Below are 25,288 nucleotides of genomic sequence, written 5' to 3'. Positions count from 1 at the left end.
AATGAGTTAGAGGAGTGCTAAAGTGAGACCAGAGGCTGATGTAATGTTTCTTTAGGGCTTTAGCAGCTCTAGGATGTCCTGGGTTAAAGAATGCTTCTTCTCCAAAAAGAGAGAGCGAGCTTCTCCTAATCTGCCTCCTTTCAACAGCAGGAACAGTCTTTCTGAGCTCCCAGGGTCGTCTTGTGAGAGGAGCACTCGGAGCAAGGCCCAGGACCAGGAGAGCTCTGCTTGCTTCGGGTGCTGCACAAGGCCCAAGGAGGCCTGAAATGTTGGTCCCAAAGCAAAGGGGACAGAGGCAGTGGTGCCAGCAAGGAAGCGGGAGGCGGAATCCCAGCTGGACGGGGGAGGAGAGCTGGGGCACAGGCTTGGCACTGGAGCCCCCCCGCCTGTCAGCAGCTGCCCCTGGGCCAGCTCCGGAAGTGCACAGCTGGCGCTAGCGCTGGCGCTGGAGCAGAGCGGCGGCAGCGGGGGCGGGAAGGAGAGCAGCGAGCGAGGCCGGAGCAGGCGCTGGCGCGGAGCTGCCGAGCAGCGAGGCGAGCGCAGGGGCGCGAGCGTGTGGGCAGAGAGCCGGGCTGCCCCCGAGGGGCTCCTCGAGGGCGGCAGCAGCACCCCCGGCCGCCAGCATGCCCGGGCTGCCCGCACAGGGCGGCGCCGGCGCCGGCGCCGGCGCGCGGAGGGAGCGCGGGCCGCCGCGGAGGCGCGCGGAGGGCGCCCCTGAGCTCACAGAGGGGCCCCGCGGTGCATTGTGCTGCGTTGTGCTGCGCGGTGTTGCGTTGTGCTGCGGGGCAGTGCGCTGCTTTGCGCTGCGGTGCGGTGCTTTGCGCTGCGGTGCAGTGCAGTGCGGTGCAGTGCGGTGCGGTGCTTTCCGCTGCGGTGCGGTGCTTTCCGCTGCGGTGCGTTGTGCCGCGCCGCGCCCCGCAGACGCCGCTCCGCGCGCGCGTTGCTCGAGGGCGCCGGCGGGGGGCGGCTGCTGGCGACGGGCAGCATGGTGCGAGCGCGGGGGGCGTCCGGCCCCGGGCGTCGCCTGCTGCTGCTGCTCGGCCTCCTGGCGGCCCTGCGTGCCCGGGACAGCCGGGCTGCTCCGCGGGCAGCGCCGGGCCCAGGTAGGGCGGGCGGGCGGCGACGGAGGCAGCGCCGCCCCCGCACGGCGCGGCGCGGCAGCCTGGGGGCCGCGGGGCCGGCCGGCGAGCGGCCGGGGCGGCCGGGGGCGGCGGGAGGCGGCGGCGGGGGCCGGGAGCGGCTCGGCGAGGCTCGTGGGGCCGCGGGGAGGGGGGTGCGCTGGGGGGCGCCGGGGGCGAGAGCTGTGCCTGGAGCAGCACCTGGCGCTGGGTGACGGGAGCTGTCGTCCCCGCGGGGGGTTGCAGCGGTGCCCGGCGGCGATGGCGATGCCGGTGCTTGGCCGGATGCGGGACCGAAGGCTTGGGAAGATGCTGGAGGTGAGTCCTCAGGGGACCGTCCCTTCCCTGGCAAGACCAGAAGCATGCCTTTCCTGGCGCCGCTTTGGCCTTTCGCTGGCCGGGGAGCTCTTGTGCCCGCGCAGTGTAAACGATCCTTCGTGTCCTGCGGTGCTGAGGGTTCCCCCTTTGCAGAGTGCTGTGCGTTAGAGAGCTCCCTGGAAGGAGGTGCCGAGGGCCCGTGTGTTTGTCCTGGGGGTGCTTGGGGGCTCTGGGATCGCGCCTTGACAGGAAATTTTAAAAGGTGCCAGGTGGCAGCCAGCAGGTCTCCCCAGTCCCTCTGCAGCTGGGGTCTTTCGACCTGCATGTGCACCCAAGTGCTGCCGTGGTCCCCTTCTCTTCAGTGCGCTTGACTTCTGCAGAAGGATGTTGCAGCCTGTAATGTCAACTTGTCTGTGTTCCTGTAGGCAGTGGTCTTCCAGCTTCTCAGCTGAATCTGGTTGTTGAGCATCAGGGGGATGCCAGGGGTAAGTGGTCAAGGTTGATTCACTTCATGGAAGGAGCCTTTGCTTTTTGGTATTTTGTTCATGTGACGTTGGACGGAGTAAGTCCTGGGCCAATTCTTAGACACACAAAAGAGCAGAGGGGAAGTTGGGAAGGCTTCTGAGATCTGCGCTGGGAGCTTTGGTGTGCAGAGTGCTGTTGGCGAGCTGCTCTGATGCTGTGCTGCTTCCAGTGCCTGCTGCAATGGGGTTGAGCCTACAGCCTGTGTGAACTCCAGGGCGTCCTTTCCCCCAGCAGCTCCATGCCTGCTTAGATTTATGCCCATATGGTGGCACTGCAGGCAGCCGCTAAGTGTTTGCAAGATGCGCATGAGTGGAAGCGTGGTGTAATTATATGTTCCCTGTCGTTCACCACCATTCGAATCAGAAGAAGAGTGTGGAAATATGTACCGAGAACTGCTATGTGAACCCATGCGTGTTTGGTTACAGACGAGGCTGTGGTTAATGGTTATTCCGGTTCTCACCTGGATCCCGTTGCTGAGGCTCGGGGTCTTCCCAGGGGTACGTAGTCACCTTTTCCTTACCTGCAAGAATAAGAACGTCCTTTGTAGTATGTAGTTCACGTGCAGTTGTACATCATGCTTCCTCTTCAGGTGGTCCAAGAGTTGTTGAACCTCGCAGGGGTGCCAGGGGTAAGTTGTGAGCGTTCCTTTACTTTGAGAGCTGCCAGGTGCCAGGCAAAAGGTGACGCCTGCCCCTCCACAGCTCTGAGACTCTCGACCTGCTAATATGTCCCATGTCATTGCCTGGCCCCCCTTCCATTCAGTGCAACTGCTGCGTGGAGCAATTTGTACCAGCTTGTAAGGAAACCTTGTCACCAAAGTGTTGGGTTTGTGCTCTGCCTATAGGCGATGGTTACCGAACTTTTCAGCGGTATCCAGTTCTCGTGCCTCGCGAGGATCCCCGGGGTAAGTAGTCAAGCTTTATTCACTTGACAGAATAAGCTTTTGCCTTTGAAAATGTTCTTCATATGGCATGGACCTGAGCAGGTCCTTGGCTGCTGCTCAGACACTCCCAATAGTAGAGTGGGACTTGGGTGGCCTTCAGCTATCTGCCGCGGTGTGCTTTTCCTTGGGAAGGCTTTGTGCTGCTCGCAGTGCCTACTGCAAAGGCCGCAGGCTTGCTGGGGTGGAGTTACAGCTTGCGTGAACTCCAGGGCATCCTTTCCCCCAGCAGCTCTGTGCAGGCTTCAGTTTGTACCCATAAAAATCTGCAGAAGTATATGGCAACATATAGATAACGGGAACTGTTCCCATGTGTGTTTGGTTGAAGCTGTGGCCGTAGGGGATGGAGATCCCTCTTCTGCTCTGGAGCCTGGCCTGGAGACTCCGAGACATCATGGAGGTGAGCAGTCAGCAGATACTCAGTAGGAAAAATAAGCATTTCTTTTCTCGCTTTGTTGTGCCCTCCGGACGATGCCAAGGTCCGCAACAGCCGTGCCCTGCTGGCAGGCCAGAGAAACAGTTAGGGGTAGCGCTGGTTCAGTCTTGCACTGGCCAGTGGGCTTCTGTGCATGAGGAATGTAAACGATCCTTGTTGTCCTCCGGTGCTAAAGGTTCCCTGTTTGTAGAGTTCTGGCTTCCTTGGTGTACATTAGAGACCTCCCCAGAAGAAAGCACCAAGGGGCTGTGTGTTTGTCCTGGGGTGCTTGCGGGGTGTTGGATAGTGTGTTGACGGAGGATTTGGAGAGGCGCCAGGTCCCGGGCGGCAAGTGGCCCTGGCCCTCCTGCAGCTGGGAGACTCTCAACCTGCGTGTGTCCCCCCATTCCCCTTCCAGTCACTGCAATTCACTTCTGCAGAAGAGTGTGGCAGCCTGTAATGAAAACTTGTCTATGTTTGCTTACAGGTGTTCCTATAGGCAGCGGCCTCCCAGCTTCTCATCTGGATGCCATTGTTGTGCCTCAGGGGCATGCCAGGGGTAAGTGGTCAGGACTGATTCCCTTCCAGGAATGAGCAGGATTTTTCACTATTTGATTCATGGGCCATGTAGCTTAAGTCCTTGGCCGATGCTCCTAGATGCAAAAGAGCCAAGAGGGATTTGGGAGGGCTTCAGAGATGTGTCCCGGGGTGCTCTGTGTGGCCAAGTGGTGTTTGCTAGCTGCTGCAACCTTGTGCTTCTTCCAGTGCCTGTAGCAAAGGCAGCAGGCTTGTTGGGGTTGAGTTTAGAGCTTGTGTGAAGTCCAGGGTGTCCTTTCCCCAAGCAGCTCCCTGCATGCTTCCATTGGTACGCAGATGGTGCCTGTGCAGGCGCCCGGTAAGCATTTGCAAAATGCCCAGGAGTGGAAGGGCAAGACAAGTGCCTTGGTGTAATTAGAGGTCCCACGCTCATTTGCTGCCATTCCAATCTGAAGAAGCCTACGGAAAGTACTAGGGCATCGGAAGTGTTCTACAACAAGGCGGGAGCAGCTTTCTGAAGAAGACTTTTGTCTCTGGTGTGTGGAGATGATATGCACATCTCTGACATGCTAATTAAATAAACCTTTGTGGATCCTGTGAGATAGCCTCACTTCCCCCACCCTGCAGCTCCCAGGGATTTTGGAGCTTTGCCATGTGGGGACTGAGGCGGTTTTAACCCCACTGAGCACATGTTAGCAAGCATGACTCTTAATCAACTCGATCTCCTGCTGTGTCTGCATCTCAGAACTTGCAGGGAGTCCCTAGAGGCCCTAGGCACAAAAGGTGCACCGAGTGGGATCCCTGCTGTGAAAGGAGGCCCAAAGCGATGCCCTGATTCAGGGGTCGGGCAGGAGGGAAGCTTGTCCGTCCTTCTGCATGCTGTGTGCCTGAGCAGTGCTGAGGCTTTCCCTCTCTCTGATTCTTCATAGTGCTTCCAAGCATGTCACAGCCTGGAGAAGCCCCCCGCGGCAGGAAATACGCCTTTTTTCCAACGCGCCAAGGTACTGAGCAGTCTTGCAGGGGTGCCTAAGTGAGAGATGAGTCCTGGAAACGTGGAGCATGCGAGTTGTGTTTGGAAGAGGAGAGGGCAGAGGAAGGGGAGGTGCTGCCTGTGTGGGAGAAAAGGCAAAGGGAGAGAGCCAGGTTCAGGTGTCTCCTTGGCCGCAGGCGGACGCAGAGGAGCCCGTTCTGCCTGCTGGGCTGGGGAGTGCCGCCAGCACAGTTAGGGGTGGTGCTGGTTCAGACTTTCACCGGCCGGTGGGTTCTTGCCCATGAGACGTTTCAGTGAACTTTCTTGTCTGCCGGTGCCAAGAGACCAGAATCAGCGATAGTAACACCACGGCATGTAAAATTGCCTGGGAATCCCAACCACACAGTGAGATTATCAGTCCTGCAGAAGCCAGGCATGTATGGGATTGTCTCCTTTCCTCCAGGCCTTGCTGGTGACAAAGATGCCGAGGCTGCAGCTCATAAAGGCCGACAAAAGCAGTGTTTGGTCTTCACTGCAGCAGTCTCGGGTTCGTTGCTGTTTGGGGTACTGCTGACCTGTAAAGTCATTTCCCTGCTGAGGAATGGAAAACAGTGAGTTGTTCTTTTCCAACGTTCTTTAGTACATGGCCGCTCTTAGCAACGAAGCATGTGTAGGGATAGTATGGTGGAGTGCCTGGTGAGCTGTTGAGAGGACTCTGTTGAGACGTCTGCTGTAAGCTTTCTTAGGTGGACTCTTCCTTCCTGGCAGTGAGTACTTTTTCCTGAAAGCCATTCTCGTTGTTGCAGAGAAGCGGTACCAGCTAATCTTGCCGCTGCCTCCGACAGACAAGAGCCCAGTATGGAGGAAGGAAGAGCAAAGCCCGGAAGCAAAAGAAAAAAGGATGAGTTTACTATAGAAAATGAAAATCTCAACAACAGCTCCAGTCAACTTCCGATGCCTGTTCCAAACAGAATAATAAAATACGTGTACATATTCCGAAGAGAATAAAAAACCTGTTGGGCTAAAATGTTGCAAGTCCTTGGCTGTTTTGGTCCTCTGTGTCTGGGTGTAAGGCACAGCGCTTACGGCAGGGTTGGATGAGGGAGAGGAGCTGTCAGAGAGTTGCCCTCCCTCAAGGGCTGCCCTCGGTCCCATCATCACTGTAGTTTCCCAGCTTGGGCTGTCATTAAGGTTTCATTCATCCGAATGGGGGAGCGTGGATGAGACATGGCATGCAAATGGTTGTCCGTGAACTCCCTGGGAGTGCTCCACTGAATCCTGGTGGATGTGGGGACTGAGAGGGGAAGGGGGCGCTGCAAAGGATGGCTGTGCAGCTCTGAGCAATGAGTTAGAGGAGTGCTAAAGTGAGACCAGAGGCTGATGTAATGTTTCTTTAGGGCTTTAGCAGCTCTAGGATGTCCTGGGTTAAAGAATGCTTCTTCTCCAAAAAGAGAGAGCGAGCTTCTCCTAATCTGCCTCCTTTCAACAGCAGGAACAGTCTTTCTGAGCTCCCAGGGTCGTCTTGTGAGAGGAGCACTCGGAGCAAGGCCCAGGACCAGGAGAGCTCTGCTTGCTTCGGGTGCTGCACAAGGCCCAAGGAGGCCTGAAATGTTGGTCCCAAAGCAAAGGGGACAGAGGCAGTGGTGCCAGCAAGGAAGCGGGAGGCGGAATCCCAGCTGGACGGGGGAGGAGAGCTGGGGCACAGGCTTGGCACTGGAGCCCCCCCGCCTGTCAGCAGCTGCCCCTGGGCCAGCTCCGGAAGTGCACAGCTGGCGCTAGCGCTGGCGCTGGAGCAGAGCGGCGGCAGCGGGGGCGGGAAGGAGAGCAGCGAGCGAGGCCGGAGCAGGCGCTGGCGCGGAGCTGCCGAGCAGCGAGGCGAGCGCAGGGGCGCGAGCGTGTGGGCAGAGAGCCGGGCTGCCCCCGAGGGGCTCCTCGAGGGCGGCAGCAGCACCCCCGGCCGCCAGCATGCCCGGGCTGCCCGCACAGGGCGGCGCCGGCGCCGGCGCCGGCGCGCGGAGGGAGCGCGGGCCGCCGCGGAGGCGCGCGGAGGGCGCCCCTGAGCTCACAGAGGGGCCCCGCGGTGCATTGTGCTGCGTTGTGCTGCGCGGTGTTGCGTTGTGCTGCGGGGCAGTGCGCTGCTTTGCGCTGCGGTGCGGTGCTTTGCGCTGCGGTGCAGTGCAGTGCGGTGCAGTGCGGTGCGGTGCTTTCCGCTGCGGTGCGGTGCTTTCCGCTGCGGTGCGTTGTGCCGCGCCGCGCCCCGCAGACGCCGCTCCGCGCGCGCGTTGCTCGAGGGCGCCGGCGGGGGGCGGCTGCTGGCGACGGGCAGCATGGTGCGAGCGCGGGGGGCGTCCGGCCCCGGGCGTCGCCTGCTGCTGCTGCTCGGCCTCCTGGCGGCCCTGCGTGCCCGGGACAGCCGGGCTGCTCCGCGGGCAGCGCCGGGCCCAGGTAGGGCGGGCGGGCGGCGACGGAGGCAGCGCCGCCCCCGCACGGCGCGGCGCGGCAGCCTGGGGGCCGCGGGGCCGGCCGGCGAGCGGCCGGGGCGGCCGGGGGCGGCGGGAGGCGGCGGCGGGGGCCGGGAGCGGCTCGGCGAGGCTCGTGGGGCCGCGGGGAGGGGGGTGCGCTGGGGGGCGCCGGGGGCGAGAGCTGTGCCTGGAGCAGCACCTGGCGCTGGGTGACGGGAGCTGTCGTCCCCGCGGGGGGTTGCAGCGGTGCCCGGCGGCGATGGCGATGCCGGTGCTTGGCCGGATGCGGGACCGAAGGCTTGGGAAGATGCTGGAGGTGAGTCCTCAGGGGACCGTCCCTTCCCTGGCAAGACCAGAAGCATGCCTTTCCTGGCGCCGCTTTGGCCTTTCGCTGGCCGGGGAGCTCTTGTGCCCGCGCAGTGTAAACGATCCTTCGTGTCCTGCGGTGCTGAGGGTTCCCCCTTTGCAGAGTGCTGTGCGTTAGAGAGCTCCCTGGAAGGAGGTGCCGAGGGCCCGTGTGTTTGTCCTGGGGGTGCTTGGGGGCTCTGGGATCGCGCCTTGACAGGAAATTTTAAAAGGTGCCAGGTGGCAGCCAGCAGGTCTCCCCAGTCCCTCTGCAGCTGGGGTCTTTCGACCTGCATGTGCACCCAAGTGCTGCCGTGGTCCCCTTCTCTTCAGTGCGCTTGACTTCTGCAGAAGGATGTTGCAGCCTGTAATGTCAACTTGTCTGTGTTCCTGTAGGCAGTGGTCTTCCAGCTTCTCAGCTGAATCTGGTTGTTGAGCATCAGGGGGATGCCAGGGGTAAGTGGTCAAGGTTGATTCACTTCATGGAAGGAGCCTTTGCTTTTTGGTATTTTGTTCATGTGACGTTGGACGGAGTAAGTCCTGGGCCAATTCTTAGACACACAAAAGAGCAGAGGGGAAGTTGGGAAGGCTTCTGAGATCTGCGCTGGGAGCTTTGGTGTGCAGAGTGCTGTTGGCGAGCTGCTCTGATGCTGTGCTGCTTCCAGTGCCTGCTGCAATGGGGTTGAGCCTACAGCCTGTGTGAACTCCAGGGCGTCCTTTCCCCCAGCAGCTCCATGCCTGCTTAGATTTATGCCCATATGGTGGCACTGCAGGCAGCCGCTAAGTGTTTGCAAGATGCGCATGAGTGGAAGCGTGGTGTAATTATATGTTCCCTGTCGTTCACCACCATTCGAATCAGAAGAAGAGTGTGGAAATATGTACCGAGAACTGCTATGTGAACCCATGCGTGTTTGGTTACAGACGAGGCTGTGGTTAATGGTTATTCCGGTTCTCACCTGGATCCCGTTGCTGAGGCTCGGGGTCTTCCCAGGGGTACGCAGTCACCTTTTCCTTACCTGCAAGAATAAGAACGTCCTTTGTAGTATGTAGTTCACGTGCAGTTGTACATCATGCTTCCTCTTCAGGTGGTCCAAGAGTTGTTGAACCTCGCAGGGGTGCCAGGGGTAAGTTGTGAGCGTTCCTTTACTTTGAGAGCTGCCAGGTGCCGGGCAAAAGGTGACGCCTGCCCCTCCACAGCTCTGAGACTCTCGACCTGCTAATATGTCCCATGTCATTGCCTGGCCCCCCTTCCATTCAGTGCAACTGCTGCGTGGAGCAATTTGTACCAGCTTGTAAGGAAACCTTGTCACCAAAGTGTTGGGTTTGTGCTCTGCCTATAGGCGATGGTTACCGAACTTTTCAGCGGTATCCAGTTCTCGTGCCTCGCGAGGATCCCCGGGGTAAGTAGTCAAGCTTTATTCACTTGACAGAATAAGCTTTTGCCTTTGAAAATGTTCTTCATATGGCATGGACCTGAGCAGGTCCTTGGCTGCTGCTCAGACACTCCCAATAGTAGAGTGGGACTTGGGTGGCCTTCAGCTATCTGCTGCGGTGTGCTTTTCCTTGGGAAGGCTTTGTGCTGCTCGCAGTGCCTACTGCAAAGGCCGCAGGCTTGCTGGGGTGGAGTTACAGCTTGCGTGAACTCCAGGGCATCCTTTCCCCCAGCAGCTCTGTGCAGGCTTCAGTTTGTACCCATAAAAATCTGCAGAAGTATATGGCAACATATAGATAACGGGAACTGTTCCCATGTGTGTTTGGTTGAAGCTGTGGCCGTAGGGGATGGAGATCCCTCTTCTGCTCTGGAGCCTGGCCTGGAGACTCCGAGACATCATGGAGGTGAGCAGTCAGCAGATACTCAGTTGGAAAAATAAGCATTTCTTTTCTCGCTTTGTTGTGCCCTCCGGACGATGCCAAGGTCCGCAACAGCCGTGCCCTGCTGGCAGGCCAGAGAAACAGTTAGGGGTAGCGCTGGTTCAGTCTTGCACTGGCCAGTGGGCTTCTGTGCATGAGGAATGTAAACGATCCTTGTTGTCCTCCGGTGCTAAAGGTTCCCTGTTTGTAGAGTTCTGGCTTCCTTGGTGTACATTAGAGACCTCCCCAGAAGAAAGCACCAAGGGGCTGTGTGTTTGTCCTGGGGTGCTTGCGGGGTGTTGGATAGTGTGTTGACGGAGGATTTGGAGAGGCGCCAGGTCCCGGGCGGCAAGTGGCCCTGGCCCTCCTGCAGCTGGGAGACTCTCAACCTGCGTGTGTCCCCCCATTCCCCTTCCAGTCACTGCAATTCACTTCTGCAGAAGAGTGTGGCAGCCTGTAATGAAAACTTGTCTATGTTTGCTTACAGGTGTTCCTATAGGCAGCGGCCTCCCAGCTTCTCATCTGGATGCCATTGTTGTGCCTCAGGGGCATGCCAGGGGTAAGTGGTCAGGACTGATTCCCTTCCAGGAATGAGCAGGATTTTTCACTATTTGATTCATGGGCCATGTAGCTTAAGTCCTTGGCCGATGCTCCTAGATGCAAAAGAGCCAAGAGGGATTTGGGAGGGCTTCAGAGATGTGTCCCGGGGTGCTCTGTGTGGCCAAGTGGTGTTTGCTAGCTGCTGCAACCTTGTGCTTCTTCCAGTGCCTGTAGCAAAGGCAGCAGGCTTGTTGGGGTTGAGTTTAGAGCTTGTGTGAAGTCCAGGGTGTCCTTTCCCCAAGCAGCTCCCTGCATGCTTCCATTGGTACGCAGATGGTGCCTGTGCAGGCGCCCGGTAAGCATTTGCAAAATGCCCAGGAGTGGAAGGGCAAGACAAGTGCCTTGGTGTAATTAGAGGTCCCACGCTCATTTGCTGCCATTCCAATCTGAAGAAGCCTACGGAAAGTACTAGGGCATCGGAAGTGTTCTACAACAAGGCGGGAGCAGCTTTCTGAAGAAGACTTTTGTCTCTGGTGTGTGGAGATGATATGCACATCTCTGACATGCTAATTAAATAAACCTTTGTGGATCCTGTGAGATAGCCTCACTTCCCCCACCCTGCAGCTCCCAGGGATTTTGGAGCTTTGCCATGTGGGGACTGAGGCGGTTTTAACCCCACTGAGCACATGTTAGCAAGCATGACTCTTAATCAACTCGATCTCCTGCTGTGTCTGCATCTCAGAACTTGCAGGGAGTCCCTAGAGGCCCTAGGCACAAAAGGTGCACCGAGTGGGATCCCTGCTGTGAAAGGAGGCCCAAAGCGATGCCCTGATTCAGGGGTCGGGCAGGAGGGAAGCTTGTCCGTCCTTCTGCATGCTGTGTGCCTGAGCAGTGCTGAGGCTTTCCCTCTCTCTGATTCTTCATAGTGCTTCCAAGCATGTCACAGCCTGGAGAAGCCCCCCGCGGCAGGAAATACGCCTTTTTTCCAACGCGCCAAGGTACTGAGCAGTCTTGCAGGGGTGCCTAAGTGAGAGATGAGTCCTGGAAACGTGGAGCATGCGAGTTGTGTTTGGAAGAGGAGAGGGCAGAGGAAGGGGAGGTGCTGCCTGTGTGGGAGAAAAGGCAAAGGGAGAGAGCCAGGTTCAGGTGTCTCCTTGGCCGCAGGCGGACGCAGAGGAGCCCGTTCTGCCTGCTGGGCTGGGGAGTGCCGCCAGCACAGTTAGGGGTGGTGCTGGTTCAGACTTTCACCGGCCGGTGGGTTCTTGCCCATGAGACGTTTCAGTGAACTTTCTTGTCTGCCGGTGCCAAGAGACCAGAATCAGCGATAGTAACACCACGGCATGTAAAATTGCCTGGGAATCCCAACCACACAGTGAGATTATCAGTCCTGCAGAAGCCAGGCATGTATGGGATTGTCTCCTTTCCTCCAGGCCTTGCTGGTGACAAAGATGCCGAGGCTGCAGCTCATAAAGGCCGACAAAAGCAGTGTTTGGTCTTCACTGCAGCAGTCTCGGGTTCGTTGCTGTTTGGGGTACTGCTGACCTGTAAAGTCATTTCCCTGCTGAGGAATGGAAAACAGTGAGTTGTTCTTTTCCAACGTTCTTTAGTACATGGCCGCTCTTAGCAACGAAGCATGTGTAGGGATAGTATGGTGGAGTGCCTGGTGAGCTGTTGAGAGGACTCTGTTGAGACGTCTGCTGTAAGCTTTCTTAGGTGGACTCTTCCTTCCTGGCAGTGAGTACTTTTTCCTGAAAGCCATTCTCGTTGTTGCAGAGAAGCGGTACCAGCTAATCTTGCCGCTGCCTCCGACAGACAAGAGCCCAGTATGGAGGAAGGAAGAGCAAAGCCCGGAAGCAAAAGAAAAAAGGATGAGTTTACTATAGAAAATGAAAATCTCAACAACAGCTCCAGTCAACTTCCGATGCCTGTTCCAAACAGAATAATAAAATACGTGTACATATTCCGAAGAGAATAAAAAACCTGTTGGGCTAAAATGTTGCAAGTCCTTGGCTGTTTTGGTCCTCTGTGTCTGGGTGTAAGGCACAGCGCTTACGGCAGGGTTGGATGAGGGAGAGGAGCTGTCAGAGAGTTGCCCTCCCTCAAGGGCTGCCCTCGGTCCCATCATCACTGTAGTTTCCCAGCTTGGGCTGTCATTAAGGTTTCATTCATCCGAATGGGGGAGCGTGGATGAGACATGGCATGCAAATGGTTGTCCGTGAACTCCCTGGGAGTGCTCCACTGAATCCTGGTGGATGTGGGGACTGAGAGGGGAAGGGGGCGCTGCAAAGGATGGCTGTGCAGCTCTGAGCAATGAGTTAGAGGAGTGCTAAAGTGAGACCAGAGGCTGATGTAATGTTTCTTTAGGGCTTTAGCAGCTCTAGGATGTCCTGGGTTAAAGAATGCTTCTTCTCCAAAAAGAGAGAGCGAGCTTCTCCTAATCTGCCTCCTTTCAACAGCAGGAACAGTCTTTCTGAGCTCCCAGGGTCGTCTTGTGAGAGGAGCACTCGGAGCAAGGCCCAGGACCAGGAGAGCTCTGCTTGCTTCGGGTGCTGCACAAGGCCCAAGGAGGCCTGAAATGTTGGTCCCAAAGCAAAGGGGACAGAGGCAGTGGTGCCAGCAAGGAAGCGGGAGGCGGAATCCCAGCTGGACGGGGGAGGAGAGCTGGGGCACAGGCTTGGCACTGGAGCCCCCCCGCCTGTCAGCAGCTGCCCCTGGGCCAGCTCCGGAAGTGCACAGCTGGCGCTAGCGCTGGCGCTGGAGCAGAGCGGCGGCAGCGGGGGCGGGAAGGAGAGCAGCGAGCGAGGCCGGAGCAGGCGCTGGCGCGGAGCTGCCGAGCAGCGAGGCGAGCGCAGGGGCGCGAGCGTGTGGGCAGAGAGCCGGGCTGCCCCCGAGGGGCTCCTCGAGGGCGGCAGCAGCACCCCCGGCCGCCAGCATGCCCGGGCTGCCCGCACAGGGCGGCGCCGGCGCCGGCGCCGGCGCGCGGAGGGAGCGCGGGCCGCCGCGGAGGCGCGCGGAGGGCGCCCCTGAGCTCACAGAGGGGCCCCGCGGTGCATTGTGCTGCGTTGTGCTGCGCGGTGTTGCGTTGTGCTGCGGGGCAGTGCGCTGCTTTGCGCTGCGGTGCGGTGCTTTGCGCTGCGGTGCAGTGCAGTGCGGTGCAGTGCGGTGCGGTGCTTTCCGCTGCGGTGCGGTGCTTTCCGCTGCGGTGCGTTGTGCCGCGCCGCGCCCCGCAGACGCCGCTCCGCGCGCGCGTTGCTCGAGGGCGCCGGCGGGGGGCGGCTGCTGGCGACGGGCAGCATGGTGCGAGCGCGGGGGGCGTCCGGCCCCGGGCGTCGCCTGCTGCTGCTGCTCGGCCTCCTGGCGGCCCTGCGTGCCCGGGACAGCCGGGCTGCTCCGCGGGCAGCGCCGGGCCCAGGTAGGGCGGGCGGGCGGCGACGGAGGCAGCGCCGCCCCCGCACGGCGCGGCGCGGCAGCCTGGGGGCCGCGGGGCCGGCCGGCGAGCGGCCGGGGCGGCCGGGGGCGGCGGGAGGCGGCGGCGGGGGCCGGGAGCGGCTCGGCGAGGCTCGTGGGGCCGCGGGGAGGGGGGTGCGCTGGGGGGCGCCGGGGGCGAGAGCTGTGCCTGGAGCAGCACCTGGCGCTGGGTGACGGGAGCTGTCGTCCCCGCGGGGGGTTGCAGCGGTGCCCGGCGGCGATGGCGATGCCGGTGCTTGGCCGGATGCGGGACCGAAGGCTTGGGAAGATGCTGGAGGTGAGTCCTCAGGGGACCGTCCCTTCCCTGGCAAGACCAGAAGCATGCCTTTCCTGGCGCCGCTTTGGCCTTTCGCTGGCCGGGGAGCTCTTGTGCCCGCGCAGTGTAAACGATCCTTCGTGTCCTGCGGTGCTGAGGGTTCCCCCTTTGCAGAGTGCTGTGCGTTAGAGAGCTCCCTGGAAGGAGGTGCCGAGGGCCCGTGTGTTTGTCCTGGGGGTGCTTGGGGGCTCTGGGATCGCGCCTTGACAGGAAATTTTAAAAGGTGCCAGGTGGCAGCCAGCAGGTCTCCCCAGTCCCTCTGCAGCTGGGGTCTTTCGACCTGCATGTGCACCCAAGTGCTGCCGTGGTCCCCTTCTCTTCAGTGCGCTTGACTTCTGCAGAAGGATGTTGCAGCCTGTAATGTCAACTTGTCTGTGTTCCTGTAGGCAGTGGTCTTCCAGCTTCTCAGCTGAATCTGGTTGTTGAGCATCAGGGGGATGCCAGGGGTAAGTGGTCAAGGTTGATTCACTTCATGGAAGGAGCCTTTGCTTTTTGGTATTTTGTTCATGTGACGTTGGACGGAGTAAGTCCTGGGCCAATTCTTAGACACACAAAAGAGCAGAGGGGAAGTTGGGAAGGCTTCTGAGATCTGCGCTGGGAGCTTTGGTGTGCAGAGTGCTGTTGGCGAGCTGCTCTGATGCTGTGCTGCTTCCAGTGCCTGCTGCAATGGGGTTGAGCCTACAGCCTGTGTGAACTCCAGGGCGTCCTTTCCCCCAGCAGCTCCATGCCTGCTTAGATTTATGCCCATATGGTGGCACTGCAGGCAGCCGCTAAGTGTTTGCAAGATGCGCATGAGTGGAAGCGTGGTGTAATTATATGTTCCCTGTCGTTCACCACCATTCGAATCAGAAGAAGAGTGTGGAAATATGTACCGAGAACTGCTATGTGAACCCATGCGTGTTTGGTTACAGACGAGGCTGTGGTTAATGGTTATTCCGGTTCTCACCTGGATCCCGTTGCTGAGGCTCGGGGTCTTCCCAGGGGTACGTAGTCACCTTTTCCTTACCTGCAAGAATAAGAACGTCCTTTGTAGTATGTAGTTCACGTGCAGTTGTACATCATGCTTCCTCTTCAGGTGGTCCAAGAGTTGTTGAGCCTCGCAGGGGTGCCAGGGGTAAGTTGTGAGCGTTCCTTTACTTTGAGAGCTGCCAGGTGCCAGGCAAAAGGTGACGCCTGCCCCTCCACAGCTCTGAGACTCTCGACCTGCTAATATGTCCCATGTCATTGCCTGGCCCCCCTTCCATTCAGTGCAACTGCTGCGTGGAGCAATTTGTACCAGCTTGTAAGGAAACCTTGTCACCAAAGTGTTGGGTTTGTGCTCTGCCTATAGGCGATGGCTACCGAACTTTTCAGCGGTATCCAGTTCTCGTGCCTCGCGAGGATCCCCGGGGTAAGTAGTCAAGCTTTATTCACTTGACAGAATAAGCTTTTGCCTTTGAAAATGTTCTTCATATGGCATGGACCTGAGCAGGTCCTTGGCTGCTGCTCAGACACTCCCAATAGTAGAGTGGGACTTGGGTGGCCTTCAGCTATCTGCCGCGGTGTGCTTTTCCTTGGGAAGGCTTTGTGCTGCTCGCAGTGCCTACTGCAAAGGCCGCAGGCTTGCTGGGGTGGAGTTACAGCTTGCGTGAACTCCAGGGCATCCTTTCCCCCAGCAGCTCTGTGCAGGCTTCAGTTTGTACCCATAAAAATCTGCAGAAGTATATGGCAACATATAGATAACGGGAACTGTTCCCATGTGTGTTTGGTTGAAGCTGTGGCCGTAGGGGATGGAGATCCCTCTTCTGCTCTGGAGCCTGGCCTGGAGACTCCGAGACATCATGGAGGTGAGCAGTCAGCAGATACTCAGTAGGAAAAATAAGCATTTCTTTTCTCGCTTTGTTGTGCCCTCCGGACGATGCCAAGGTCCGCAACAGCCGTGCCCTGCTGGCAGGCCAGAGAAACAGTTAGGGGTAGCGCTGGTTCAGTCTTGCACTGGCCAGTGGGCTTCTGTGCATGAGGAATGTAAACGATCCTTGTTGTCCTCCGGTGCTAAAGGTTCCCTGTTTGTAGAGTTCTGGCTTCCTTGGTGTACATTAGAGACCTCCCCAGAAGAAAGCACCAAGGGGCTGTGTGTTTGTCCTGGGGTGCTTGCGGGGTGTTGGATAGTGTGTTGACGGAGGATTTGGAGAGGCGCCAGGTCCCGGGCGGCAAGTGGCCCTGGCCCTCCTGCAGCTGGGAGACTCTCAACCTGCGTGTGTCCCCCCATTCCCCTTCCAGTCACTGCAATTCACTTCTGCAGAAGAGTGTGGCAGCCTGTAATGAAAACTTGTCTATGTTTGCTTACAGGTGTTCCTATAGGCAGCGGCCTCCCAGCTTCTCATCTGGATGCCATTGTTGTGCCTCAGGGGCATGCCAGGGGTAAGTGGTCAGGACTGATTCCCTTCCAGGAATGAGCAGGATTTTTCACTATTTGATTCATGGGCCATGTAGCTTAAGTCCTTGGCCGATGCTCCTAGATGCAAAAGAGCCAAGAGGGATTTGGGAGGGCTTCAGAGATGTGTCCCAGGGTGCTCTGTGTGGCCAAGTGGTGTTTGCTAGCTGCTGCAACCTTGTGCTTCTTCCAGTGCCTGTAGCAAAGGCAGCAGGCTTGTTGGGGTTGAGTTTAGAGCTTGTGTGAAGTCCAGGGTGTCCTTTCCCCAAGCAGCTCCCTGCATGCTTCCATTGGTACGCAGATGGTGCCTGTGCAGGTGCCCGGTAAGCATTTGCAAAATGCCCAGGAGTGGAAGGGCAAGACAAGTGCCTTGGTGTAATTAGAGGTCCCACGCTCATTTGCTGCCATTCCAATCTGAAGAAGCCTACGGAAAGTACTAGGGCATCGGAAGTGTTCTACAACAAGGCGGGAGCAGCTTTCTGAAGAAGACTTTTGTCTCTGGTGTGTGGAGATGATATGCACATCTCTGACATGCTAATTAAATAAACCTTTGTGGATCCTGTGAGATAGCCTCACTTCCCCCACCCTGCAGCTCCCAGGGATTTTGGAGCTTTGCCATGTGGGGACTGAGGCGGTTTTAACCCCACTGAGCACATGTTAGCAAGCATGACTCTTAATCAACTCGATCTCCTGCTGTGTCTGCATCTCAGAACTTGCAGGGAGTCCCTAGAGGCCCTAGGCACAAAAGGTGCACCGAGTGGGATCCCTGCTGTGAAAGGAGGCCCAAAGCGATGCCCTGATTCAGGGGTCGGGCAGGAGGGAAGCTTGTCCGTCCTTCTGCATGCTGTGTGCCTGAGCAGTGCTGAGGCTTTCCCTCTCTCTGATTCTTCATAGTGCTTCCAAGCATGTCACAGCCTGGAGAAGCCCCCCGCGGCAGGAAATACGCCTTTTTTCCAACACGCCAAGGTACTGAGCAGTCTTGCAGGGGTGCCTAAGTGAGAGATGAGTCCTGGAAACGTGGAGCATGCGAGTTGTGTTTGGAAGAGGAGAGGGCAGAGGAAGGGGAGGTGCTGCCTGTGTGGGAGAAAAGGCAAAGGGAGAGAGCCAGGTTCAGGTGTCTCCTTGGCCGCAGGCGGACGCAGAGGAGCCCGTTCTGCCTGCTGGGCTGGGGAGTGCCGCCAGCACAGTTAGGGGTGGTGCTGGTTCAGACTTTCACCGGCCGGTGGGTTCTTGCCCATGAGACGTTTCAGTGAACTTTCTTGTCTGCCGGTGCCAAGAGACCAGAATCAGCGATAGTAACACCACGGCATGTAAAATTGCCTGGGAATCCCAACCACACAGTGAGATTATCAGTCCTGCAGAAGCCAGGCATGTATGGGATTGTCTCCTTTCCTCCAGGCCTTGCTGGTGACAAAGATGCCGAGGCTGCAGCTCATAAAGGCCGACAAAAGCAGTGTTTGGTCTTCACTGCAGCAGTCTCGGGTTCGTTGCTGTTTGGGGTACTGCTGACCTGTAAAGTCATTTCCCTGCTGAGGAATGGAAAACAGTGAGTTGTTCTTTTCCAACGTTCTTTAGTACATGGCCGCTCTTAGCAACGAAGCATGTGTAGGGATAGTATGGTGGAGTGCCTGGTGAGCTGTTGAGAGGACTCTGTTGAGACGTCTGCTGTAAGCTTTCTTAGGTGGACTCTTCCTTCCTGGCAGTGAGTACTTTTTCCTGAAAGCCATTCTCGTTGTTGCAGAGAAGCGGTACCAGCTAATCTTGCCGCTGCCTCCGACAGACAAGAGCCCAGTATGGAGGAAGGAAGAGCAAAGCCCGGAAGCAAAAGAAAAAAGGATGAGTTTACTATAGAAAATGAAAATCTCAACAACAGCTCCAGTCAACTTCCGATGCCTGTTCCAAACAGAATAATAAAATACGTGTACATATTCCGAAGAGAATAAAAAACCTGTTGGGCTAAAATGTTGCAAGTCCTTGGCTGTTTTGGTCCTCTGTGTCTGGGTGTAAGGCACAGCGCTTACGGCAGGGTTGGATGAGGGAGAGGAGCTGTCAGAGAGTTGCCCTCCCTCAAGGGCTGCCCTCGGTCCCATCATCACTGTAGTTTCCCAGCTTGGGCTGTCATTAAGGTTTCATTCATCCGAATGGGGGAGCGTGGATGAGACATGGCATGCAAATGGTTGTCCGTGAACTCCCTGGGAGTGCTCCACTGAATCCTGGTGGATGTGGGGACTGAGAGGGGAAGGGGGCGCTGCAAAGGATGGCTGTGCAGCTCTGAGCAATGAGTTAGAGGAGTGCTAAAGTGAGACCAGAGGCTGATGTAATGTTTCTTTAGGGCTTTAGCAGCTCTAGGATGTCCTGGGTTAAAGAATGCTTCTTCTCCAAAAAGAGAGAGCGAGCTTCTCCTAATCTGCCTCCTTTCAACAGCAGGAACAGTCTTTCTGAGCTCCCAGGGTCGTCTTGTGAGAGGAGCACTCGGAGCAAGGCCCAGGACCAGGAGAGCTCTGCTTGCTTCGGGTGCTGCACAAGGCCCAAGGAGGCCTGAAATGTTGGTCCCAAAGCAAAGGGGACAGAGGCAGTGGTGCCAGCAAGGAAGCGGGAGGCGGAATCCCAGCTGGACGGGGGAGGAGAGCTGGGGCACAGGCTTGGCACTGGAGCCCCCCCGCCTGTCAGCAGCTGCCCCTGGGCCAGCTCCGGAAGTGCACAGCTGGCGCTAGCGCTGGCGCTGGAGCAGAGCGGCGGCAGCGGGGGCGGGAAGGAGAGCAGCGAGCGAGGCCGGAGCAGGCGCTGGCGCGGAGCTGCCGAGCAGCGAGGCGAGCGCAGGGGCGCGAGCGTGTGGGCAGAGAGCCGGGCTGCCCCCGAGGGGCTCCTCGAGGGCGGCAGCAGCACCCCCGGCCGCCAGCATGCCCGGGCTGCCCGCACAGGGCGGCGCCGGCGCCGGCGCCGGCGCGCGGAGGGAGCGCGGGCCGCCGCGGAGGCGCGCGGAGGGCGCCCCTGAGCTCACAGAGGGGCCCCGCGGTGCATTGTGCTGCGTTGTGCTGCGCGGTGTTGCGTTGTGCTGCGGGGCAGTGCGCTGCTTTGCGCTGCGGTGCGGTGCTTTGCGCTGCGGTGCAGTGCAGTGCGGTGCAGTGCGGTGCGGTGCTTTCCGCTGCGGTGCGGTGCTTTCCGCTGCGGTGCGTTGTGCCGCGCCGCGCCCCGCAGACGCCGCTCCGCGCGCGCGTTGCTCGAGGGCGCCGGCGGGGGGCGGCTGCTGGCGACGGGCAGCATGGTGCGAGCGCGGGGGGCGTCCGGCCCCGGGCGTCGCCTGCTGCTGCTGCTCGGCCTCCTGGCGGCCCTGCGTGCCCGGGACAGCCGGGCTGCTCCGCGGGCAGCGCCGGGCCCAGGTAGGGCGGGCGGGCGGCGACGGAGGCAGCGCCGCCCCCGCACGGCGCGGCGCGGCAGCCTGGGGGCCGCGGGGCCGGCCGGCGAGCGGCCGGGGCGGCCGGGGGCGGCGGGAGGCGGCGGCGGGGGCCGGGAGCGGCTCGGCGAGGCTCGTGGGGCCGCGGGGAGGGGGGTGCGCTGGGGGGCGCCGGGGGCGAGAGCTGTGCCTGGAGCAGCACCTGGCGCTGGGTGACGGGAGCTGTCGTCCCCGCGGGGGGTTGCAGCGGTGCCCGGCGGCGATGGCGATGCCGGTGCTTGGCCGGATGCGGGACCGAAGGCTTGGGAAGATGCTGGAGGTGAGTCCTCAGGGGACCGTCCCTTCCCTGGCAAGACCAGAAGCATGCCTTTCCTGGCGCCGCTTTGGCCTTTCGCTGGCCGGGGAGCTCTTGTGCCCGCGCAGTGTAAACGATCCTTCGTGTCCTGCGGTGCTGAGGGTTCCCCCTTTGCAGAGTGCTGTGCGTTAGAGAGCTCCCTGGAAGGAGGTGCCGAGGGCCCGTGTGTTTGTCCTGGGGGTGCTTGGGGGCTCTGGGATCGCGCCTTGACAGGAAATTTTAAAAGGTGCCAGGTGGCAGCCAGCAGGTCTCCCCAGTCCCTCTGCAGCTGGGGTCTTTCGACCTGCATGTGCACCCAAGTGCTGCCGTGGTCCCCTTCTCTTCAGTGCGCTTGACTTCTGCAGAAGGATGTTGCAGCCTGTAATGTCAACTTGTCTGTGTTCCTGTAGGCAGTGGTCTTCCAGCTTCTCAGCTGAATCTGGTTGTTGAGCATCAGGGGGATGCCAGGGGTAAGTGGTCAAGGTTGATTCACTTCATGGAAGGAGCCTTTGCTTTTTGGTATTTTGTTCATGTGACGTTGGACGGAGTAAGTCCTGGGCCAATTCTTAGACACACAAAAGAGCAGAGGGGAAGTTGGGAAGGCTTCTGAGATCTGCGCTGGGAGCTTTGGTGTGCAGAGTGCTGTTGGCGAGCTGCTCTGATGCTGTGCTGCTTCCAGTGCCTGCTGCAATGGGGTTGAGCCTACAGCCTGTGTGAACTCCAGGGCGTCCTTTCCCCCAGCAGCTCCATGCCTGCTTAGATTTATGCCCATATGGTGGCACTGCAGGCAGCCGCTAAGTGTTTGCAAGATGCGCATGAGTGGAAGCGTGGTGTAATTATATGTTCCCTGTCGTTCACCACCATTCGAATCAGAAGAAGAGTGTGGAAATATGTACCGAGAACTGCTATGTGAACCCATGCGTGTTTGGTTACAGACGAGGCTGTGGTTAATGGTTATTCCGGTTCTCACCTGGATCCCGTTGCTGAGGCTCGGGGTCTTCCCAGGGGTACGTAGTCACCTTTTCCTTACCTGCAAGAATAAGAACGTCCTTTGTAGTATGTAGTTCACGTGCAGTTGTACATCATGCTTCCTCTTCAGGTGGTCCAAGAGTTGTTGAGCCTCGCAGGGGTGCCAGGGGTAAGTTGTGAGCGTTCCTTTACTTTGAGAGCTGCCAGGTGCCAGGCAAAAGGTGACGCCTGCCCCTCCACAGCTCTGAGACTCTCGACCTGCTAATATGTCCCATGTCATTGCCTGGCCCCCCTTCCATTCAGTGCAACTGCTGCGTGGAGCAATTTGTACCAGCTTGTAAGGAAACCTTGTCACCAAAGTGTTGGGTTTGTGCTCTGCCTATAGGCGATGGCTACCGAACTTTTCAGCGGTATCCAGTTCTCGTGCCTCGCGAGGATCCCCGGGGTAAGTAGTCAAGCTTTATTCACTTGACAGAATAAGCTTTTGCCTTTGAAAATGTTCTTCATATGGCATGGACCTGAGCAGGTCCTTGGCTGCTGCTCAGACACTCCCAATAGTAGAGTGGGACTTGGGTGGCCTTCAGCTATCTGCCGCGGTGTGCTTTTCCTTGGGAAGGCTTTGTACCCATATGGTGCCTGTGCAGGCACCCTGTCAGCGTTTGCAAGATGCTTGTGAGCAGAAGGGCGAGACAAGTGCCTTGGTGTAATTATGTGTGCCCTGCACATTCACTCCCATTCCGATCTGCGGAAGTATATGGCAGCATATATATAACGGGAGCTGTTCCCATCTGTGTTTGGTTACAGATGTGGCTGTGGTTGATGGCTATGCCGGTTCTCGTCTGGATCCTGTTGTTCAGGCTCAGGTTCTTCCCAGGGGTACGTAGTCACCTTTTCCTTACCTGCAAGAATAAGAACGTCTTTTGTAGAATGTAGTTCATGTGCAATTGTACATCGTGCTACCTCTTCAAGTCATCCGAGAGTTGTTGAGCCTCGCAGGGATGCCAGGGGTAAGTTGTGAGCGTTCCTTTACTTTGAGAGCTGCCAGGTGCCGGGCAAAAGGTGACGCCTGCCCCTCCACAGCTCTGAGACTCTCGACCTGCTAATATGTCCCATGTCATTGCCTGGCCCCCCTTCCATTCAGTGCAACTGCTGCGTGGAGCAATTTGTACCAGCTTGTAAGGAAACCTTGTCACCAAAGTGTTGGGTTTGTGCTCTGCCTATAGGCGATGGTTACCGAACTTTTCAGCGGTATCCAGTTCTCGTGCCTCGCGAGGATCCCCGGGGTAAGTAGTCAAGCTTTATTCACTTGACAGAATAAGCTTTTGCCTTTGAAAATGTTCTTCATATGGCATGGACCTGAGCAGGTCCTTGGCTGCTGCTCAGACACTCCCAATAGTAGAGTGGGACTTGGGTGGCCTTCAGCTATCTGCCGCGGTGTGCTTTTCCTTGGGAAGGCTTTGTGCTGCTCGCAGTGCCTACTGCAAAGGCCGCAGGCTTGCTGGGGTGGAGTTACAGCTTGCGTGAACTCCAGGGCATCCTTTCCCCCAGCAGCTCTGTGCAGGCTTCAGTTTGTACCCATAAAAATCTGCAGAAGTATATGGCAACATATAGATAACGGGAACTGTTCCCATGTGTGTTTGGTTGAAGCTGTGGCCGTAGGGGATGGAGATCCCTCTTCTGCTCTGGAGCCTGGCCTGGAGACTCCGAGACATCATGGAGGTGAGCAGTCAGCAGATACTCAGTAGGAAAAATAAGCATTTCTTTTCTCGCTTTGTTGTGCCCTCCGGACGATGCCAAGGTCCGCAACAGCCGTGCCCTGCTGGCAGGCCAGAGAAACAGTTAGGGGTAGCGCTGGTTCAGTCTTGCACTGGCCAGTGGGCTTCTGTGCATGAGGAATGTAAACGATCCTTGTTGTCCTCCGGTGCTAAAGGTTCCCTGTTTGTAGAGTTCTGGCTTCCTTGGTGTACATTAGAGACCTCCCCAGAAGAAAGCACCAAGGGGCTGTGTGTTTGTCCTGGGGTGCTTGCGGGGTGTTGGATAGTGTGTTGACGGAGGATTTGGAGAGGCGCCAGGTCCCGGGCGGCAAGTGGCCCTGGCCCTCCTGCAGCTGGGAGACTCTCAACCTGCGTGTGTCCCCCCATTCCCCTTCCAGTCACTGCAATTCACTTCTGCAGAAGAGTGTGGCAGCCTGTAATGAAAACTTGTCTATGTTTGCTTACAGGTGTTCCTATAGGCAGCGGCCTCCCAGCTTCTCATCTGGATGCCATTGTTGTGCCTCAGGGGCATGCCAGGGGTAAGTGGTCAGGACTGATTCCCTTCCAGGAATGAGCAGGATTTTTCACTATTTGATTCATGGGCCATGTAGCTTAAGTCCTTGGCCGATGCTCCTAGATGCAAAAGAGCCAAGAGGGATTTGGGAGGGCTTCAGAGATGTGTCCCAGGGTGCTCTGTGTGGCCAAGTGGTGTTTGCTAGCTGCTGCAACCTTGTGCTTCTTCCAGTGCCTGTAGCAAAGGCAGCAGGCTTGTTGGGGTTGAGTTTAGAGCTTGTGTGAAGTCCAGGGTGTCCTTTCCCCAAGCAGCTCCCTGCATGCTTCCATTGGTACGCAGATGGTGCTTGTGCAGGCGCCCGGTAAGCATTTGCAAAATGCCCAGGAGTGGAAGGGCAAGACAAGTGCCTTGGTGTAATTAGAGGTCCCACGCTCATTTGCTGCCATTCCAATCTGAAGAAGCCTACGGAAAGTACTAGGGCATCGGAAGTGTTCTACAACAAGGCGGGAGCAGCTTTCTGAAGAAGACTTTTGTCTCTGGTGTGTGGAGATGATATGCACATCTCTGACATGCTAATTAAATAAACCTTTGTGGATCCTGTGAGATAGCCTCACTTCCCCCACCCTGCAGCTCCCAGGGATTTTGGAGCTTTGCCATGTGGGGACTGAGGCGGTTTTAACCCCACTGAGCACATGTTAGCAAGCATGACTCTTAATCAACTCGATCTCCTGCTGTGTCTGCATCTCAGAACTTGCAGGGAGTCCCTAGAGGCCCTAGGCACAAAAGGTGCACCGAGTGGGATCCCTGCTGTGAAAGGAGGCCCAAAGCGATGCCCTGATTCAGGGGTCGGGCAGGAGGGAAGCTTGTCCGTCCTTCTGCATGCTGTGTGCCTGAGCAGTGCTGAGGCTTTCCCTCTCTCTGATTCTTCATAGTGCTTCCAAGCATGTCACAGCCTGGAGAAGCCCCCCGCGGCAGGAAATACGCCTTTTTTCCAACGCGCCAAGGTACTGAGCAGTCTTGCAGGGGTGCCTAAGTGAGAGATGAGTCCTGGAAACGTGGAGCATGCGAGTTGTGTTTGGAAGAGGAGAGGGCAGAGGAAGGGGAGGTGCTGCCTGTGTGGGAGAAAAGGCAAAGGGAGAGAGCCAGGTTCAGGTGTCTCCTTGGCCGCAGGCGGACGCAGAGGAGCCCGTTCTGCCTGCTGGGCTGGGGAGTGCCGCCAGCACAGTTAGGGGTGGTGCTGGTTCAGACTTTCACCGGCCGGTGGGTTCTTGCCCATGAGACGTTTCAGTGAACTTTCTTGTCTGCCGGTGCCAAGAGACCAGAATCAGCGATAGTAACACCACGGCATGTAAAATTGCCTGGGAATCCCAACCACACAGTGAGATTATCAGTCCTGCAGAAGCCAGGCATGTATGGGATTGTCTCCTTTCCTCCAGGCCTTGCTGGTGACAAAGATGCCGAGGCTGCAGCTCATAAAGGCCGACAAAAGCAGTGTTTGGTCTTCACTGCAGCAGTCTCGGGTTCGTTGCTGTTTGGGGTACTGCTGACCTGTAAAGTCATTTCCCTGCTGAGGAATGGAAAACAGTGAGTTGTTCTTTTCCAACGTTCTTTAGTACATGGCCGCTCTTAGCAACGAAGCATGTGTAGGGATAGTATGGTGGAGTGCCTGGTGAGCTGTTGAGAGGACTCTGTTGAGACGTCTGCTGTAAGCTTTCTTAGGTGGACTCTTCCTTCCTGGCAGTGAGTACTTTTTCCTGAAAGCCATTCTCGTTGTTGCAGAGAAGCGGTACCAGCTAATCTTGCCGCTGCCTCCGACAGACAAGAGCCCAGTATGGAGGAAGGAAGAGCAAAGCCCGGAAGCAAAAGAAAAAAGGATGAGTTTACTATAGAAAATGAAAATCTCAACAACAGCTCCAGTCAACTTCCGATGCCTGTTCCAAACAGAATAATAAAATACGTGTACATATTCCGAAGAGAATAAAAAACCTGTTGGGCTAAAATGTTGCAAGTCCTTGGCTGTTTTGGTCCTCTGTGTCTGGGTGTAAGGCACAGCGCTTACGGCAGGGTTGGATGAGGGAGAGGAGCTGTCAGAGAGTTGCCCTCCC

General features: G+C 57.8%; 4 protein-coding genes across 11 annotated transcripts; all 4 read left to right on the top strand.

Moving 5' to 3' along the window:
• The first annotated feature begins 597 nt into the window (after positions 1-597).
• LOC135323730 (uncharacterized) lies at positions 598-5,858 on the top strand. 3 transcript variants are annotated; one of them, XM_064498088.1, is made up of 10 exons: positions 598-1,103; positions 1,862-1,921; positions 2,387-2,458; positions 2,551-2,589; positions 2,806-2,865; positions 3,230-3,301; positions 3,804-3,875; positions 4,783-4,854; positions 5,287-5,434; positions 5,630-5,858. In XM_064498088.1, exons 1-10 carry the CDS (start codon positions 986-988, stop codon positions 5,829-5,831), a joined length of 915 nt encoding a protein of 304 aa, XP_064354158.1. In that variant the 5' UTR covers positions 598-985; the 3' UTR covers positions 5,832-5,858. The 3 variants fall into 3 exon arrangements, with proteins under 3 accessions (XP_064354158.1, XP_064354151.1, XP_064354163.1); XM_064498081.1 differs by having other exon boundaries at positions 2,527-2,589; XM_064498093.1 differs by lacking the exon at positions 5,287-5,434 and having other exon boundaries at positions 2,527-2,589.
• A 908-nt stretch (positions 5,859-6,766) lies between these two features.
• LOC135323728 (uncharacterized) lies at positions 6,767-12,023 on the top strand. 3 transcript variants are annotated; one of them, XM_064498069.1, is made up of 10 exons: positions 6,767-7,268; positions 8,027-8,086; positions 8,552-8,623; positions 8,716-8,754; positions 8,971-9,030; positions 9,395-9,466; positions 9,969-10,040; positions 10,948-11,019; positions 11,452-11,599; positions 11,795-12,023. In XM_064498069.1, the coding sequence occupies exons 1-10, from the start codon at positions 7,151-7,153 to the stop codon at positions 11,994-11,996; spliced, it is 915 nt and encodes a 304-aa protein (XP_064354139.1). In that variant the 5' UTR covers positions 6,767-7,150; the 3' UTR covers positions 11,997-12,023. The 3 variants fall into 3 exon arrangements, with proteins under 3 accessions (XP_064354139.1, XP_064354133.1, XP_064354144.1); XM_064498063.1 differs by having other exon boundaries at positions 8,692-8,754; XM_064498074.1 differs by lacking the exon at positions 11,452-11,599 and having other exon boundaries at positions 8,692-8,754.
• Positions 12,024-12,931: 908 nt separating this feature from the next.
• Positions 12,932-18,188, top strand: LOC135323726 (uncharacterized). Of its 2 annotated transcripts, none has more exons than XM_064498057.1 (9): positions 12,932-13,433; positions 14,192-14,251; positions 14,717-14,788; positions 14,881-14,919; positions 15,136-15,195; positions 15,560-15,631; positions 16,134-16,205; positions 17,113-17,184; positions 17,960-18,188. In XM_064498057.1, exons 1-9 carry the CDS (start codon positions 13,316-13,318, stop codon positions 18,067-18,069), a joined length of 675 nt encoding a protein of 224 aa, XP_064354127.1. In that variant the 5' UTR covers positions 12,932-13,315; the 3' UTR covers positions 18,070-18,188. The 2 variants fall into 2 exon arrangements, with proteins under 2 accessions (XP_064354127.1, XP_064354123.1); XM_064498053.1 differs by having other exon boundaries at positions 14,857-14,919.
• Positions 18,189-19,096: 908 nt separating this feature from the next.
• LOC135323723 (uncharacterized) lies at positions 19,097-25,191 on the top strand. Of its 3 annotated transcripts, none has more exons than XM_064498044.1 (12): positions 19,097-19,598; positions 20,357-20,416; positions 20,882-20,953; positions 21,046-21,084; positions 21,301-21,360; positions 21,720-21,791; positions 22,139-22,198; positions 22,563-22,634; positions 23,137-23,208; positions 24,116-24,187; positions 24,620-24,767; positions 24,963-25,191. In XM_064498044.1, exons 1-12 carry the CDS (start codon positions 19,481-19,483, stop codon positions 25,162-25,164), a joined length of 1,047 nt encoding a protein of 348 aa, XP_064354114.1. In that variant the 5' UTR covers positions 19,097-19,480; the 3' UTR covers positions 25,165-25,191. The 3 variants fall into 3 exon arrangements, with proteins under 3 accessions (XP_064354114.1, XP_064354109.1, XP_064354119.1); XM_064498039.1 differs by having other exon boundaries at positions 21,022-21,084; XM_064498049.1 differs by lacking the exon at positions 24,620-24,767 and having other exon boundaries at positions 21,022-21,084.
• The last annotated feature ends 97 nt before the right edge of the window (positions 25,192-25,288 follow it).

This window comes from Dromaius novaehollandiae, chromosome 1, assembly GCF_036370855.1.
Source record: "Dromaius novaehollandiae isolate bDroNov1 chromosome 1, bDroNov1.hap1, whole genome shotgun sequence".
Classification (NCBI taxonomy): domain Eukaryota; kingdom Metazoa; phylum Chordata; class Aves; order Casuariiformes; family Dromaiidae; genus Dromaius; species Dromaius novaehollandiae.
The sequence above is the reverse complement of the archived record's forward strand: the minus strand, read 5'-3'. Positions and strand labels throughout refer to the sequence as shown.

Excerpts from the sequence above, each read along its gene's own strand:
- LOC135323723 (XM_064498039.1), top strand. The coding sequence starts at position 19,481 with ATGGTGCGAGCGCGGGGGGCGTCCGGCCCCGGGCGTCGCCTGCTGCTG. Across the intron at positions 21,361-21,719 it reads GCCTCGCGAGGATCCCCGGG|ATGTGGCTGTGGTTGATGGC; the intron begins GTAAGTAGTCAA and ends GTTTGGTTACAG. Across the intron at positions 24,188-24,619 it reads CTTTTTTCCAACGCGCCAAG|GCCTTGCTGGTGACAAAGAT; the intron begins GTACTGAGCAGT and ends CCTTTCCTCCAG.
- LOC135323728 (XM_064498063.1), top strand. The coding sequence starts at position 7,151 with ATGGTGCGAGCGCGGGGGGCGTCCGGCCCCGGGCGTCGCCTGCTGCTG. Across the intron at positions 7,269-8,026 it reads GCGGGCAGCGCCGGGCCCAG|GCAGTGGTCTTCCAGCTTCT; the intron begins GTAGGGCGGGCG and ends GTGTTCCTGTAG. Across the intron at positions 8,624-8,691 it reads GGCTCGGGGTCTTCCCAGGG|TTGTACATCATGCTTCCTCT; the intron begins GTACGCAGTCAC and ends GTTCACGTGCAG.
- LOC135323730 (XM_064498081.1), top strand. The coding sequence starts at position 986 with ATGGTGCGAGCGCGGGGGGCGTCCGGCCCCGGGCGTCGCCTGCTGCTG. Across the intron at positions 1,922-2,386 it reads GCATCAGGGGGATGCCAGGG|ACGAGGCTGTGGTTAATGGT; the intron begins GTAAGTGGTCAA and ends GTTTGGTTACAG. Across the intron at positions 5,435-5,629 it reads CTGCTGAGGAATGGAAAACA|AGAAGCGGTACCAGCTAATC; the intron begins GTGAGTTGTTCT and ends TCGTTGTTGCAG.
- LOC135323726 (XM_064498053.1), top strand. The coding sequence starts at position 13,316 with ATGGTGCGAGCGCGGGGGGCGTCCGGCCCCGGGCGTCGCCTGCTGCTG. Across the intron at positions 15,632-16,133 it reads GACTCCGAGACATCATGGAG|GTGTTCCTATAGGCAGCGGC; the intron begins GTGAGCAGTCAG and ends GTTTGCTTACAG. Across the intron at positions 16,206-17,112 it reads GCCTCAGGGGCATGCCAGGG|TGCTTCCAAGCATGTCACAG; the intron begins GTAAGTGGTCAG and ends GATTCTTCATAG.